At 35.1% G+C, this 17,207-nt stretch overlaps 1 protein-coding gene across 4 annotated transcripts in view; it reads right to left on the bottom strand.

Annotated features, from left to right (window-relative positions):
• Positions 1-15,221, bottom strand: part of LOC129577528 (uncharacterized) — a 23,187-nt gene extending 7,966 nt beyond the window's left edge. For 2 of the 4 annotated variants that reach the window (XM_055464764.1, XM_055464765.1), the window contains exons 1-3: positions 15,054-15,219; positions 5,583-5,954; positions 5,350-5,431 (exon numbers count right to left, since the gene is read on the bottom strand). In XM_055464764.1, the coding sequence (XP_055320739.1) occupies positions 5,350-5,431; positions 5,583-5,609 (109 nt within the window). In that variant the 5' untranslated portion in view covers positions 5,610-5,954; positions 15,054-15,219. Of the gene's footprint in view, positions 1-5,349; positions 5,432-5,582; positions 5,959-15,053 lie in introns of all 4 variants that reach the window. The other 2 variants (XM_055464766.1, XM_055464763.1) reach the window with 2 other exon arrangements.
• Between the last annotated feature and the right edge of the window lie 1,986 nt (positions 15,222-17,207).

Raw genomic sequence — 17,207 nt, 5'->3', positions numbered from 1 at the left:
GATCGAAACTATTCTAAAAACATACACCTCTTTAACAACGTTAAAATTCGATGATACATACTTCTCTTTTGTATAGCCAATTTGTTCGAACATACACCACTCTCGATCTCACCCATAGAATTGGAAGCACGTTCAAATTTAGAGACTTTTTTTTCTCAATACTTTTGCACTCTCTTACACATACACATCAAAAATAAAAGCTTAACGATGGTCAATACCACAAGCTGATTGCTTTGGAGAGTCATTAAATAAATAGATGAACAAAACTCGCAAAGGACTAAACCGATTAATTATCGTTGACTTCGGTTTGTTCAAATTGGTACGAGTGTGTGTGTGTGTGTGTGTGTGTGTGTGGGTTTGGGTGTAAACATGTTTTTTTGATGCCGATACGATGCTCGTTTTGTATGATATTCGACTCTACATTCAGATGGGAAATTAACCTATACCATAGTAGTCGTTTGCATATTTTCTATCAATTCACCGAAAGGGTCGATACATTCAATCAATTGACGCGATGTTAAATTTTTAGCTTGACTTTTTTTCGTTTAATTTACTCACGAATCGATTAACAGATCGAAACAGAAAAAGCGATTTGTTTGCCAATGATTCATTACTGGTTGTAACGCTTCCTTATTACGTATTCCGCTTCAAGCTACTCAGAACAATGAGAAAAAACGAGCGACAGAATCACGTACACTTTTGCGCAATTATAAGAAGTTTAATCATTGTGCTAGAGATTTCATTTCCGCTTGAGAATTGTATGAGTGTATCTCGCGATAAAATCGATTTATTTATGGGATTTTATTACCTTCATAATCGGTTCACTTTATTAGTCTTTCGATTACAGGGAAAGGAAAAACGAAAAAGCATCCACAAACCAACACACACACACACACACACACACACACACACACACACATAACAATCGTTGCGAAATATATTCGTTGTGTATCTAGAGGCTGATGAAAAAGGATCGTAAAAGAAAAGAAAAAAACCCATCAAAGCTTTGATGAAAAAAAAACATAAGAAACTTTATTTGAAAAGTTCTTTGAATCATTTTGGTTTTGATCTGGATACACGCGGCATTCAAACGGTAAAATCATAAACGACATTTCTCTTCCCCAATTGAAATAAATGAAACATACGTACGTGTTTTCACATCATACATTTTTTTTAAAATGAATGAAGCAAGTTGTTTAGCACAGGCAAAAGAGACATACTTGAGAATATAATATAAGTCATCCATGCGAGCACTTTACTCTAAGCACTTTTCTTTCTCTCATTCTCTTATTTTTGAATCTATTATTTTAGCGGTGTGTGTGTGTGTGTGTGTGTGCTGTCACAAGCTTGAGATTTGTGTAAATTTTTAATGAGCTTTTCGCTTTATACGTTGTTCATGATTTTTCTGTTTGATGAAACCGAGTTAAAGAAACAGCAACGTTAAAGTCTCACATCATTAATGATACAAGCCAATTTCAAATGCAATTCAAAATTAAGGAAACAAATGTGTCATATCCGATGATTTTCAACATGCTACGAATTCACTATCTTCTATTTGTAACATTCATGTAGATAAATTCGATTTTCATGCGATCAAAATACATTCAAATATATAACCAAACTTATAGGTTTGGTTCTGGCTCTCGACCAAAACAGCGAACGATATCAAGTTGGTTAGCTAATACACAAATGAAAAGCCACTTAGAAAGAATGCATTTTTTCTACTTTGTTTTGCAAATAAAATTGTTCGTATTTTATGAGCTTATTTTTTTATTCTCTCTTGACAAACAAAAAGAAGAGAAGAGATGTAAAAAAAAAAATACTGTACGCAACTTGGTAAAACGTCCCAAAGTATGCAAAAATACTCGATCTAGTGGTGAACGAGATTACGAAGGATGGAATACACGTTAACGGTATTCAGTCTTTGTTTTTTCAAAAGCTTGTGTATGAGTCTGATATATTCGTGTTTAACGTTCAAACGTATTTTCTCTCTGTATTTTACGTGCTGTGTTCTTTCCTCTTTCTCTCTATGCTACCTCCACTCACACGGCTAAAGTATTGACTCAAACGTTAAGGATAAGGGACTCTCATATGTGATACATAGAGAGAGGGAGCGAGAAAGAAACATTGTGTTTACAGCGAGCGCGCACATGCAAGTGTATATGAATAGCTCGAGTGTATTGTGAATCTATTGAAAATTCACTAACAAATGAAAATGGAATTGGAATGTGATAACAAATGGAAATATTTGTAATATTTGCTCAACGCTTCCTCAAGAAAAAAAGGGAAAAAAATTGAAGCGAGTGTACTTTGTATGTATCGTGTGTTTTGCCCGCGTTTTCTTCTGTGTTTTTTCTTCTCCTGTACGGATTATTATTTGCACCCATTTCACTCACTCGGCTGAATCGTAACAAGATGTATATAAGTAATACTTGGGCCAAGTGCCAGAGAGAGTTGGTATGATCCAGTCGAAATGTCTTGCAAATGATGTACTCAAGTGTGTCTTTTTACAATCTAAATACACATAAACACACACACACACACACACATCAAAAGTCGACTAAAATACACTAGATTTTTCTTTCGGGAAGCGTGTGGAAAGATGAGAGTGAAAACTGTCAGACAACATGCAGTGTGTATGGATAGCAATGGTAAACGCGCGAAAAGATCGCTCAAATTTTCTGACTGTTCAATCACATTACGGACGTTGTGTCATCGCAGCAAATATGGAACACAAATTCCAGAAATTGAAATACCGTTACGCTGACTGATGTTGAGCGCACCACATTTGGAATATCGTGTGTGTTTGCGTTTGTATGTTTACCACTCTTTTTTTTCCTGCATTCGCAAACGCCTTTGAATTAAATGTAAATAAATATTAATGTCATTTGTGATTTTGTTTGCATTTGTCTGTTTCGTTGCCTATCATCTCTCGTTTATTTTGCTTTGGCTCTTTCTCTTTCACATTTTTCGTTCTTCTTTCGCTAGACATGCACCAATTCAAGTGAACTGTGAAGTGTGTATGTATTGTTTTTGTTGTTATTTTTTTCCTTATTTCGTAGCCTCTACAACACTCTATGCCAACACAGTGAAGCGCTATGGTAATATATTCAGCAAATCCAAAACCGTTCAGAGTTCAGTTTGTATTGCTTTTGTCTCCATCGGAAAATCACTGACTTCAATTATGAATGACGTTTAAAATGTCATTTCTGACAAATGCCATTTCCAACATTTGGGTAAACCTTATGACGAAAGCATTTACTTATACTTTCAAATTATACCGTATAGATGCCGTTAGAGCATTCATTGCTGAATATTTTCCATTTACAGCGCAGTTTGTTGCTCTATGCATGTACACTTGATGTTTTACATTCGTTTGATTTGCCATCCAAAAGATTTCGATAGCTTTTAGGCGACGCGTCGTGTAATATGTGTGAGTGTGTGTCAGGGGGCAAACGAGTGTTCTTTGTATCCTGTACTTTATCTTGATAAATCTGTTTGATTATCATATGAATGGATTGAAACGAGCACACAAACACTTAAAGAGAGAAAAAACACATTCAACACCAAATCTTTCACCTTTCTCCATGCACTCTGCCCCCTACTTATTATTTGTGATTTTAACGTTTTTATGTCTGTTTTTGTTGTTGTTGTTGCGCTTTGCATATGTTATTGCCGAATTTGTGTCGATAAAAAAAAAGAAAGGACCTTTTTCGATACTTAGGAAAATGTTGAGAATCTTATGTTTTTTTGCTTCTTCTAAATTTGTCACATAATCGGTCTGTGCCTATGCTGAAATTTTTATTACAAATCGATTAAAGCGATTCGATTATCTGGCAATCGTTCTGAGGTTTGTGCAACTATATATAAATAGCTGTGAACATTGGTGACGAAAATAAGATGTAAACCACCACAACTCGGCCGGCATCGTCATCATCATCGGTTGTCAAACCGATTTGTGATTCAAAATGCGAATCGCTTTTGCAATATGACGTTACCACAAGAATTCAATATTTGAAAATAATCTATTAACGGCTATTCAGCATTTAGTATAAATTATTGTCTATTGTATATAAACTAAATATCATGGAGCTTATTCAGATTGAACCGCATTCTTGAATTCATAATAGTGTGTTAAAGTCATTCAACGGGGCTGGCCCGAGAGCAGAAAGCAAATCCGCATTGCACACCAAAAAAAGCATGACATCGTCGTTGTGGCACAGGATAATAAATAGACCGGAAGTGAATATCTTCTCTTGACATTTCATTGAATAATTTGGCCAGTATGACACTATGGGAGTGTCACATATACGCAATAATGGCGATCATCGGATTCAAGCAAACAAAGCTCGCGGTGGATTTAATTAAAATTGAAATTTATAGATCGATTTGTCAATTCCATTAATGTGAAATTTGTGTGACGCGTCAGTGCCAAACGTCAATTCAACATCTAATCGGAAAACATTTCCATTCAAATTTGACCGGCTGATTCATGGCACCACAATAGAGAAAAAAATACTGGTATTGCTTGCAAACGTTGCTAATTCCCGTTTATTTTCAAGCAAATAATCGACAACATAAAATGTCGATGTCTATGGATTCATCGGCAGTAATTAGAGACGATTAATGGGTGCCTATGGTGGCAATTTTCTATCGCCGAGAGTATGACATTTGCAGTGCGGCACAATAAAACGAATGAAATAGTACTAGTTAAAAAAAAAAAACACATATAATGTATGAATGTGTTGCATTCGAAATGTATTGAATTCCTTTAATTTGCTGATCTAATGCTCAACCAATTGAAAATGTGCAAACTCATTAGTGGAAAACACACAAAAGATTGGTAGTGCATTCCATGCAACGACCATGACGACTACGATTGTAAATTATTCGTTTTTATATGTAGGGTTATCGCTTTGCAGCAATTAGCGAATAAATGCAAAACATTACTGATTGTCAGAGGAGTAAAAGTATACGATTGAAAAATATCCACCGATTACTGAGTAGATACAAAGAATTTAATTGATCGTTGAGATTCATTTGGCGAAAAAGAATAAGAATAAAGACAGACGCGGCTACGCTGAACATCGAATTCATTCGACTTTAATTTGAGTGGAAAAATAGTAGCTAGGTTTAACGAAAAAAAAAACGATCGATAAATGAACAATGTTGGATTTTCGTAACCAGAACATAAAGTATAGAAAGCTTTTGAATCACGGCCGTAAAATTGAAGTAGGATCCAATTCGAAATGGAGAATCGAATTGTGATTTACGTGTGACTCATATGAAAATTGGCTGAATAAATAAATCTATATCGAAATGGTTGAATATTTCCGTATATATACATACCTGAATTTTGATTGTATCTGCGAGCATCATATTTTCCATCTTCATCGGCGTTAACGAGTAATACACTTATCACGAGTGAAATCTAACATTGGAATGAAAAAAAAAAACAAAACAAAATATTAACTTGTGTTTGAAAAACAAAATCCATTCAACAAAATGCAAAAGTGCACCATTAAACAGAATTTTTGGGTAATAACGGTCTAAAAAAGGCCTGAATCTGAAATTCGACTAACCGAAAAAATAAAAATGATTGAATTCATTTTGGAAACTAAATTGCAAATGTTGTGTTGAAAAATGTAAGACACTGGAAAATGATCAACTGGCACTTCAATTTTCTGCACACTGTGAGTTTCGTCCGGCTTCTGACTCGCGAGAAATTCAATCCACCAATTCTTTTATGGCACTTAGAACAAAATTCGTTACTTTTAAAATGTATGTCCGTCCACTGTGTGTGAATTCTATCTGAGGATTGATTTTCGAAAATATTGGTTTAAAAACTACAAAATCTTAAGCAGCAGTCACGGCTGTATGAACTATCTTCTTCGAAGTCCTGGGAGGAATGAGTTGATTCGGGATTCTGCACGCCGTGTTTAAATACTAAGTGGCTGCCTTGGATCGCGAACACACCAAATGCATCATCAGCCGAAAAACCAAAATATATGAAATGAGAGAAGAAGAAAAGAAAGAAAAAAAAAAAAAGAAAACAAATATTTCCAAAAGCACCTTAGAATCGCAATATATCGCGCGTATGTGAGTGAGTTAGTTTGAAAGAGCAACCAGTTGCGAATGGGCCAATAGCAATGAGTAAGACGAAAAATGACACCAACAAACAAACGAAAAATTGTTGCGATAAATTCGCTATTAAGTGTGTGCATCTGTGTGGGTGCATGCGAGCTGTATCATTTTTATGTATTCATCTCTCGGCCGTTGTTGTTATTGTTTCTTTCGCCCATTCTCATCATTGTATTCTGATTCTGATTTTTCGTTTTATCATTTCATTTACTGCTGCTGCTGTCCAATTCATTCGTGAATGGTTTGTGTGTCGCAGTGATGCATTGACCATACCAAAAATCGATTCAATCAGAGCACATACAACAGCTACAAGTGTGACAGACAAACGACTACAAATTGCCGAAGAAAAAAGAGCACAACGACGACAACAACAACAAACACAACAAATTCGGTAAAGTTCGAAGTAAACAAAAAACAAAACCGAAACAACAAACAAATAAACTGGTCATTATACTCGACTCTCTCGCATATCTGAAGCGGGCGAAGAAGAAATAGAAGCAACAGCACAAAACAAAACTAGCAACGGCAACAACAACAATAATAATAACGAATGAAAAATTTTGGGTGAAATAAAAATGTGTGTGTGCATTCATATCTCAAAGACATACATGCAAACCACGAAGAGAGAGAGAGAGAGAGAGAGAGAGAGAGTGTGTGTGTATTTTGGTTGATTCATCGGCCTGTGTATTTTGAATAGCTGTTGTCGCCAGTTTTCCGCGCGCCAGCACATTTGATGTCAGCATGCGCCCAAAATGAGCTTATGATTACCGGAGCCCAGCAGCTACTTTATTACAAATTATTTTTAAATTTTTCGTTAGTCTATAATGTGGTTGGCTTTCAAATGTGGTGTTTGTCTCTGTTAGCATTTTTTTAAATATTTTTTCAGAGGTTCATGCGGCTGCTTTTTAATTGGGATGTTTTCAATCTAGCCCCAGAGAGAATTATTTTTAAATCGGGATCGATTACAAAGAAAAAACAGAATCCAGTGACCAAACTGCATATGTTGTGATAAAAACTGACATTTGAATATGATGAGCATTTGGGCCATTCAGTGAAAACGCGTTTTTTTTTTATCACACATATAGAAAGAATGGAAGAAACACGGACGGTAAAGAGGCACATAATCAATTCTGAAAATCCTCCCGTTGATTTTCAAATAAAATGCGCTTGATTTTTTTTCCTTGTACCCATTTATTTTGGAGTGATCTCCCAATTACTGTTGTATCTCGCGTTGTGATACCGTACAAAGCAACAGAGCAGTAAAAAAATGAAACGAACAACTGTTCGGTTAAATCAATAATGATTGCAGTCAATTTATCTTTGTTCCATAGAAACCAATGAGCGCGCAGTAGTCGTTTGCTGTTTAAACATAAAAGCTACTACTGCATTTTGCTCGGAAATATGTATTATCCTTCAGGTTGACTATATGAATAGTTCGGAGCGAAAATGTAATACAGAAAAGTTGCGCGGAAAAATGTCGATGATGAATGAGCGGAAAAGGGATAGCTATATAGCTTTTGTAACTATAGTGTATAGTAAACTATAGTGAACTATATAGCTATCTCTATTCATTTGACATTTTTCCGCGCAACTTTCCTGTATTACATTTTCACTCCGAACTACTCATATGAAAGTCTTTGAAAAGATTTTTTTTTTGCTAAAATGGCATGAATAAAAACCACATGGATAAGATAAGATAATTTGGAGCGAGGAGAGAGAGGGGGAAAAGCTGTGAAAAATGCATTTAATTTGAAAGAGATTACCAATAAGATGATGTGTTTTTCGAACATAACACCAAATAAAGTAATGCATGCGAATGGAGTCGAATGTGTTAAAAAATGCAACAATAACCGAAAAACATTTGCCGGAACTAAGATAAGGCGACGCCTCTGTCTCACTAAAATTATTCGCCAATACAATGATTGTTTGTGCCTTTGTGTGCAGAAGCATTTGCAAATTGGCTTTGGCCAAAAAAAAAAAAAAACGAAGAGCAGAGATGAATATAAACGATGCTAATGAAAATTTCGAAGAAACCATCGCGAAAATTGAATTGAGGTAAGCAAAATGAATATGCGCGCGTGCATAATTTATGGATGCAGCTTTGTTGAGCTCGGATGTTAGGGCTCAATGCGGAAAAGTTTGGTCGCAAACAAACGAGTGAGTGAGTGTGTGCGTGGAACCAATTGACCACAAACCACAAATCAAATGAATATAAGACTTGTGACTGGTCGCCTTTTCGCATATTCCGTTGTCGGGCGGCCGGTGCACAATATCCCGCAACGAAAACATTCGTTGCATTCAATTTACAATTAAATGGTGCATAATTCGAAAATTGAAAGGTTATTGGCTTTGCTGCTCAGTTTGCAATGTGTAAAGAGTCCATTGATCTCCCTCTCTCTTGTTCGGTGGTGTGTTGCATTCGTTCGTTTTTTCCGTTTCGTGGCTACCTTTCGACGGGCGGTTTTTTCTTCTTCTCAGAACTGCGGAGCCTTGTCAGTTTGCCAAACATGAACGTTATATTCAATAACATTTCTTGATCATTGGTATTTTTGGACACTCTCACCGATACCACCATATATGCATGATGCGCTACAGCAAGAATAAATTAATTGATTATTTATAAAATTCTGTTTGTTATTGACAAAAGAAAAAAGTTTCTAGAAAATAGAAAAAGAACCACTTTGAATAGAAAGGAAAACGATAAGCCAATCCGGTGGAATGCCAATAAAATGAGACGTTGTTGAATGTGATCATCGACTCGACGGCGTTGAGTCAACGCCATCCGGTTATTATAGCACACACCGTTGATTTCGCGCCTGTGGATCTATTTCAATCAAATAAAATTGCTTTGTAAAAGGTATTATTCGTTTTATTACTCCAGTATTTTTTTTTTCAGTGTTCCGTTTCGGAATCAATGTAATCCGCCATCATCGATGAGCGCGACTTAAATGTAGTTTCGATGTCCAAATTGTTCGTTGTATATGTATTTTTTTTTTTTCGTTTGTTTGTTTGATTAATACCATAAATTTCAAAAAGACAGACGAGAAATTCCACAATTCCATTTCGAAAATGTGCGCTTTTGTTCTTGCTATTCGGATGTGTGTTTTTTTTTTGGTATAGTGTGATTTTGGATCATCATCTAACTTGATATCGCATTTAGCCTTATTTATGACTTTAAATGTCTCCATTTAGATTGGGTTTTTGTGTATCTGGACCAATTCTAATAACGACATGGCGGCTCTCGAATACGCAGCAGCAGCAAAAAAAAATTATACACAGAGCAAAGCATAAGACGGGACGCGTTTGATATTGAAAATGACAGTGATCAAAATGAAAACAAAAGCCATGCTAATCTCTTTTGCCGCGCTTATCTAATAAAGGCTATGTGCTAAATGGCCATATACTTTGATTGTGCATACAGATAAAATATGACGCGACCAGAAGGAGCAAAAAATCTCGTAAAATCAACCAAAAAAAAGAAGAAGAAGAAGAGGAGAAACAGTTAATTGCACATTTTGCCAAAGAAGGACATTCAATGACAAACACTACGATGCTGTGGGGGTGTTAAAATCATTGCGATGGGATAATGACAAACAACAAACAAGTGTATTTCGCCCAATGAAAGTAGATGAACTAAGCGTCTAAGTATGTGCATCTTTGGAGCGATTTTGTGTAATAGGATCACTTTTTGTTTCTCTCTTTCTGAATCATTGAACAAGTAAACAATCTGTTTGATTAATTTTTTCTGCGTTGAATCTTTGATTTTGTATGTGAAGGCCAATGTTATAGCCATAAAAAAACACCATATATTGATTATTATCAATGATATTTTTACGTCGTATACATCGAGCAACTAGCCGTAATAAAGTTGATTATTTTGACAGTAATCGATATTTTTACCGATAGAGAGTGTAGCCGTAGCGTGAATCTCGCGTCATGGCTAATTTAGTGATAAATTCCATAAATTTATGTGGTAGCCTAATTGATGTAGATTTCAGTTTTATCTCTTCGGTGTGTTCACCTTTAACGCCCGAAAATCGTGTGCAATCAAAAGAAAACAATGATCGCGCCTTAATCGAAGCACTTTGAATTCTTCGATTCATCGTCGTCGGAATTGTTGTGCGGATTGGTTTTTTTTTTTGGTTAAATGCCTGTTCAGTTGTTGTGTGTTTATTTTTCGTTCCTGTTGGCATTTCTTCTGCTTGAAGTCATAGATAATGTATGTAATTAAATGCAAATGGTCACGACTCGGTGTCGTCGGTTGCTTATCGGTTGGTTGTAATCGCCCCAAAAAGCCCCAAATAAATATAAATAACATCAAATCGTGTATGTCAATATGTGTGGACACGAAATTCGAGGTTGACGGCTACCGAATTTCTGCTACCTAAGAATTTTCTCGTTTGTCGTCTTCTTTGTTGTCGTTGTTGTCGTGATGGCCATCGACCCAATAGCGGATTTGCGATATGGATCGATGTAATAGCAAAAATATTGAATTTTTTGGAAATGACATCAACCATTGTTTTCGTATTGATCGCTCATCTAATTTATGCCATCGAATGACGGCAATGAGATTCTGTGATGCCGTGGGTAATTTTTCTTTTTTTTTCGAAAGTTGAATCATCCAATTTGAATGGATAGACGATCGCTCTCTTTCTTTCTACTCGAATTCTTATTATTTACGTCACGTCACAATGAACACACTTTGGGGATCAGTCTCCGACTAAAAAAAGGACTCGAGATATCAGAATAGGAATTTCCTAATTAGTTTATCATTAAAAAATCATTTCTTTTCATTGTGAAACATGTTTTTTTTAGTAGAAATGGACTGAGTTTTGATTTGATGACTGAGTTGATGTGTGTAAACATTGTAAAATGTTTGAGTTATGATGCTATTTAATGTCGATTATTTGTGGTTGCTTCAGAAATCGTCCAAAAAAATGAAAAAACCGTCCAAAATGTTTATAAAATCGTCCAAAAAATATTACAAAAATGGAAAAAAATTTGATCGATTTTCTCATATTTTTTTTGGCCGGTTTTGAAAATAAAATTATAAAAACGTCCAAATCTGTTTTCGTCTCCAACTCTGAAATTAGAATTTCGTATAAAATTATTCGAAATTCGTCCAAAATATTTCGGAAATCGCACAAAATATTTAGAAAACCTTCCAAAATATTTTGAATTTCATCCACAATTTTTCGAAAAATGAATTTGGATTCATGACAAAAGCCTACCGTTTCTTCACATGACTCTCTTAGAAACAAATGGTAAGTAGAAAGAATTGTATGGTTTTGATTTTTGAATTTATTTCCGTAGTTCGATTGAAATAAATCGAGTGAATGTTCACAAATCAGTTGTACTATTACTTTTTCGAAAATGATCGCAGATCTGTATTGTATATATCTATTTATTTTTTATTTAACACAGCCAAGCTCTGGCTGAATCAAGTTAAAAAGTATCTCTTTGAAATAACATAAAAACATATATCATACAATCAAGATGGAAATGCTTGGTAAGTGGTCCGATGAAAAACGGTCCAGAATAACCTATGGTAAACGTTTCCAGAAGGACAAAGGCTATGTGAAGCGTAAGGTTATTAGCGTAATTACACGTTTAGTTTGTGACTCTAGGACTGCGAAAGTCATCATTCAATTTATACCGGTAGATAAATTGACGAAAAGTTTTACGTCAGTTCAAGCAGATCCATGTTGATTGTAGAGTGCTTTGAGTTTACAATAATCAATTTTTCGGCTTGTGCAAGGCCGATTTGGCGTTTGATTTTTGGCCGCGTTTCGGCTTCTGTCCGAGAACTAAGGGGTTAGACTCGGGCATGCACAAAACTACACGCTTGAGTAAAGCGATTGCGAGGGTGTGCTTGCAAATTGGATTTTGCATGAAATATGGACAAGAGCATGTAGATTCGGTCCAATTTTCAGCAAAATTTAGCTGATACACGCGCTGATGGAAACAAGCTTAGTATTCATCGAACGATGATGACTCTGTGCTGTAAAATAGCTGCATGGCAGTTGCACCATCCAAAACCATACAATTCTTTCTACTTACCATTTGTTTCTAAGAGAGTCATGTGACAACAGATTTGGACGTTTTTATAATTTTATTTTCAAAACCTGCCAAAAAAATGAGAAAATCGACCAAATTTTTTTCCATTTTTGTAATATATTTTGGACGATTTTATAAAAATTTTGGACGGTTTTTTCATTTTTTTTGGACGAAATTTCAATTATCCATTATTTGTGTGATTGGCTGAGGTTTTCTTGAATAAAAAAAAAACTACTAAAGTCCGGAATGACAGTGTTTGTCTTCAGAAGCGACATGGAGTCAGTGTATCGCGCCAGTCTTACATTCATTTCATTTGTTCTGTTGAATTCGGTATGTGTCATTTGGTGGGCACATTGTTGTGTGTGATTCAAAAGGAAATATGCACCACAAACCCAAATGACATCGAATCGTTTAATTGATCAAAACACCTTAATGCACCTAATGTGGCGACATGTTTAAATGGGATTTCGATCAAAATGGGATCAATTCGTTTGCTGTCCAGTTGAAATGATGCAAAAGAAGAGAAAAAAAACACCATACAATGACATGCCGATCGAACAGGCAATTCATTTGAAATTCAAGGAGTAGTGAGTAGCAGACAGGTTTTTGATGAACATGTATTTAATTACGCTAAAGCATTCGACGAATATGCAAGAATTTTTAAATGGTTTGTATTCGTCTCTGTCTAATATCAACGGAAGAGTGAAAAAATGGCATTTTTTTTTCAGCAAGCGTATGTTCAAGTGGAGCCATATGAAGAAATGAAGAGAAAAACACAATTCAAACGCTTGTAGAGCACTAAATTAATGAGGAATGCGCAAGGTACCGGTGGTGAATTAAATCACATTGGCTCCAGTCGCGGCAGCTGCCGTCGCCGCGACAACGGGTACCACGCTTAAATCGATTTGAATAATAAATTGTTTTTTGGCGCCAATTACTTTATATTTCAAATCGTTTACGTCATGGTTGTGTGGTGTTTTGGTTATTTCTTTCTTTATGTCGCAACGGAATCAAGCATAGGGAATCAAGAAGAAAAAGGAGTCGCGACACGATGGACAAATTTCGATGTTCAAATACTCGGCTATAAATTGTGATATATTTTTTTTCTCCATTCGATCAAGCGACTTTATCCTTCACTGCACAAGGATGTGTGATCCCTTATTCTTATATTACAAGGGGAGAGAGGGAGGGAGAGAGAGGGAGAGAGAGAGATAGAGAAGAGAAATGCGTGAATCGTAATTTATGGTGTTGTTGATTATGTCAAATACATATGTTGTGTTTATGGAATTTGTTGCGCCAACGGAATGCATCACGATCAATTTTCCAAGTGTGTAATCGATGGCTAAACCGAAATTCAAGATTCAAGATTCAAAAGCGACTTCATTTCAATGCGTGTTTAACGCCTTCCACGACCATTTTTTGTTTCTTTCTTTCTCTGGTTATTCTGGGAATTTTCTTTCCTAATATTTATTTTTTCTTCGCTTTGGTTACTTTGCATTTTATTCGATTTGATTGTGTGATTTAACCAATCTGGGACAGTCGCATGCAAATATTATGTATTTTACACCAAACAGACTTTGTAGTCGTGGGCATCTCACCCATTCTCAAAATGAAATTAATGATCACGTTCCAGCATTTACCAAATGCAGCTATTTTTCATTTCGCTTAGCATTCGTCGTTGCTGTTTTTTGTTTGTTTGTTCAAAAAAACTTCAACGTTCAATAAGATTCATCATTCATAAGCCGATTTAAGCCGTGCACTTTATATGCTGTTCTTTTTCATTATTCACTGAATTCACATTATTATTGATCTTGATTCATATTTAAAGCACCGTTGGTCGCAATCAATTTACAGCACGGCATTTTTGTATCGATTCATTTGTTTGTGTCAAGATCTATTTCGAATTCGTTTATCATTTTCGGAACGAATATTTTGCTCAAGTAAATTTTATGCTGGCACCAAATTTCTATCGGATATCAAGAAAGGCGAGAGAGAAAACAACAACAGCAAAAATAAGAGCGTGAACGAAAACAAACGACCAAGTTCGACGATATGCAAGTCGTGTAAAAATTTGGAGTGGCTAAAGTTGCCACCGGTCAAATAGATTTGAGCTTCTGTTTCTCTATGCTTCACATGCACTCACAAATGTAAATCCATCGAATTTGGGATTAAATCAGATGTCGAACCCAAAATATGCACTAAAGAAAAATAAATGTATTCAAATAAAGACATAAATTGAACTTTTGTATTCACTAAATTCGCGCTGCTTGTCATAAATGTTCAAGATTTCCAATCCAAAGATTCCATGTTATTCGATTGCATCAAACGTAACTTCACTTTGTACGCGAACGCGCATCCACATTTCAGCAGTGAAGAACACATTAACTGGCTGATTGGCCGCATAAGTGTATACTGGCTAACGAATGTGTAGACCAGTGAGAAAAATTTAATAAGAACTGAACGCACTCATCTGAGCTGACGTTTGTGACTGTCATTTAACTCACCAAGTCAGAGTTTAAATGAAACCAAACATCGACATTTTTTCTATTAAGTTTTTGAAAAAATATTAACTCAAATTATAAAAATGACTTTTAAATTGAAAATTAATTGAAATATATTAATTTTTTTTTAATTTGTATGATTTGAATCAAAATACTCAAATCAAAAAATATCATACTTTGAATGTACTCATTTCACACAGATAGCTGGCCAACGATTCACTTACACCAGTTGTTGGTGTAAGCCAAGGCTAAGACAATGCTGGCTAACGAAAAACCATCACTGCATTTCAGAAAACTTTTTGTTGCTCGAGAGCAAATAAATTATTGTTCAACACAGAATCACAAATTGCTTACCCAAAAATTGTATACGATTGAGCCACTCATTCAAAACAAACAACGAAACCAAAAAAAAAAAGAACAGAAATAAAATGTAGTTTTGATAAATCAAAATCGTCTACTTTGAGCTTAAGATTGTATTGAGGTATTTATCGCGCTGCACGCCAAGATAACGACTAATGCAAACAATTGCGGATAATCAAGTAGGAAACCAGCTTTCCGCGAAAATATTCATAGCCTCCGCCACCGCAACCGTTTAGACTTTATTTTCACGCCATTTGGAATTAACGCTCATATTATTTATAAGATTTGAATAAGACATTTTTCCTTGATGTGTCATTTAGCTTTGTTTTGCATTACATTGCATTGCACGATGTGCAGGCTACTACGCCGTCGTCGTTGTCATCACAATGGAATGCACCCGCTACAAAAAGTGAAATGCAATCATATCAATAGCAATAATTTCGCTAGCAATGGCAATTACCCCTAAAGCAAAGAAAAAAAGTGGTCATTAGTTGTTTCTTTTTTATGATGGTGACGAGAATATCTTTGTTTGTCTAACGATTACTGTATATTTATAGTTGTATTCACGTTGATGCTTGCATTGGTTGTCGTCGTTGTTGCATTCACGCCGTGATGGAAATTAACACGCGAACTTCGTATCAAAGAATTTATAGGCATGACGAATGCCATGAATTGTGCACTTGAACGTGAATTGTGTGAAATGGTAAAGAAATTTATGGGCCAGACGATCGAATGTTTGATTCGCATCGTTTTTTCTCATCTAAATGTCGCAAAAACCAACCACAACATCATTGATTTGTCATTAACAATTATTAGCTTGGTTAATTTCGATTTCGGTGTTTGTAGGTACATTAAGCCATGCTATTCGGGTATGTTAATTGGGCAAGTTTATGTGGCAAACAGTGAAAAAAGAAAAAGAAAATAATAATATGATTGGCATTTTTGTTCTTACCACTCATCACTACTCGCCGTGCGCTAAATGAAGATGTCTTGCTTTGATCCTAATTTGTGTGTTTATAGCCAACAAAATATATGTTTGTTGTTCTATGTCAGAAACAGTCACAACCCCACATAAACCCACCGATCACCGATCGCGAGTCAAAACTGAGAGATAGAGAGAGACTTTGTCCGAAATAAAAAGATATTATAAATCGAATTTGTTTTGTCGTTTCTTTCCAATCGTCTGCTTAACACGATTTTTGCATTATTTTTATCTAGATACAAGTTATTAATACACTTCAATACTTTCAAAGAATGCCATTTAAGCGTGTTTCAATTGTGTGTTTTTTTAAATTTCATTTCAATGTTCATCCAATATATCTATTGGCTACTTGTGCGAATGAATACATTCATTTTATTTTTGAACATAAATTCACACACAAGGTTCCTATTTATCCTACCTTAAAACTTATTTATAACCAATTAAATAACATTTAATTGAAATAAATTGGTTAATTCAGCGAAAAAAAAAGAAGAAAAAGAAGCGAAAAAACAATCCAATCAATGTTTGAAATCATTACGTAACCAAAACGATTGAGATACGATTTGTTAGCCATTGGGAGCCGCGCTTGCTTATAATTAAATGAATCATTTTGTAAATGAAGAAGGAAGTGTGTGTTCACGTTTCGATGTCGGCATTTTGTGAGTTGAGATAAAAATCGCATCGCTTATGTTTTGGGTTATTTGGTTTTGATAAATGATTCGAGGGAGCTGTTGACACCGAAAAGGTTTGTTATCGATTCATAAATCTTTCTGTGATGAAAATGAACCAACGGAACTTGAAAGATGCACACATTGTGTGTTTTTTTTCCCTGCACCAAATTAATCTGATTTCTATTCCGATAAGCATTTTAAACATGTTCTAAGGTCATAGCCATGGAAAGATTTTATGTAGAATGATTCTTTCGTGCATTCCAACGATGGTTGACATTTTTATAAATTGATTAGAATGAAGTGATGACAAAAAAAAACTAACCCATTTCGAGTGTTTTGAACTTCTTTGCATGAAATGCTATAAATAAATAGAAAAACTGATCGAATCACAATAAAAATTAAAATAAAATACTGATAAATTAAAATAAAAGTCTGATAAATCTGGAGAAAAGAATATATTTTTTATGTTATTTTCATCAGAAAAATATTTACATT

Source organism: Sitodiplosis mosellana, unplaced genomic scaffold, assembly GCF_009176505.1.
Source record: "Sitodiplosis mosellana isolate CC-2019 unplaced genomic scaffold, AAFC_SMos_1.0 Smas_scaffold_6197, whole genome shotgun sequence".
Taxonomy (NCBI): Eukaryota; Metazoa; Arthropoda; class Insecta; order Diptera; family Cecidomyiidae; genus Sitodiplosis; species Sitodiplosis mosellana.
The sequence above is the reverse complement of the archived record's forward strand: the minus strand, read 5'-3'. Positions and strand labels throughout refer to the sequence as shown.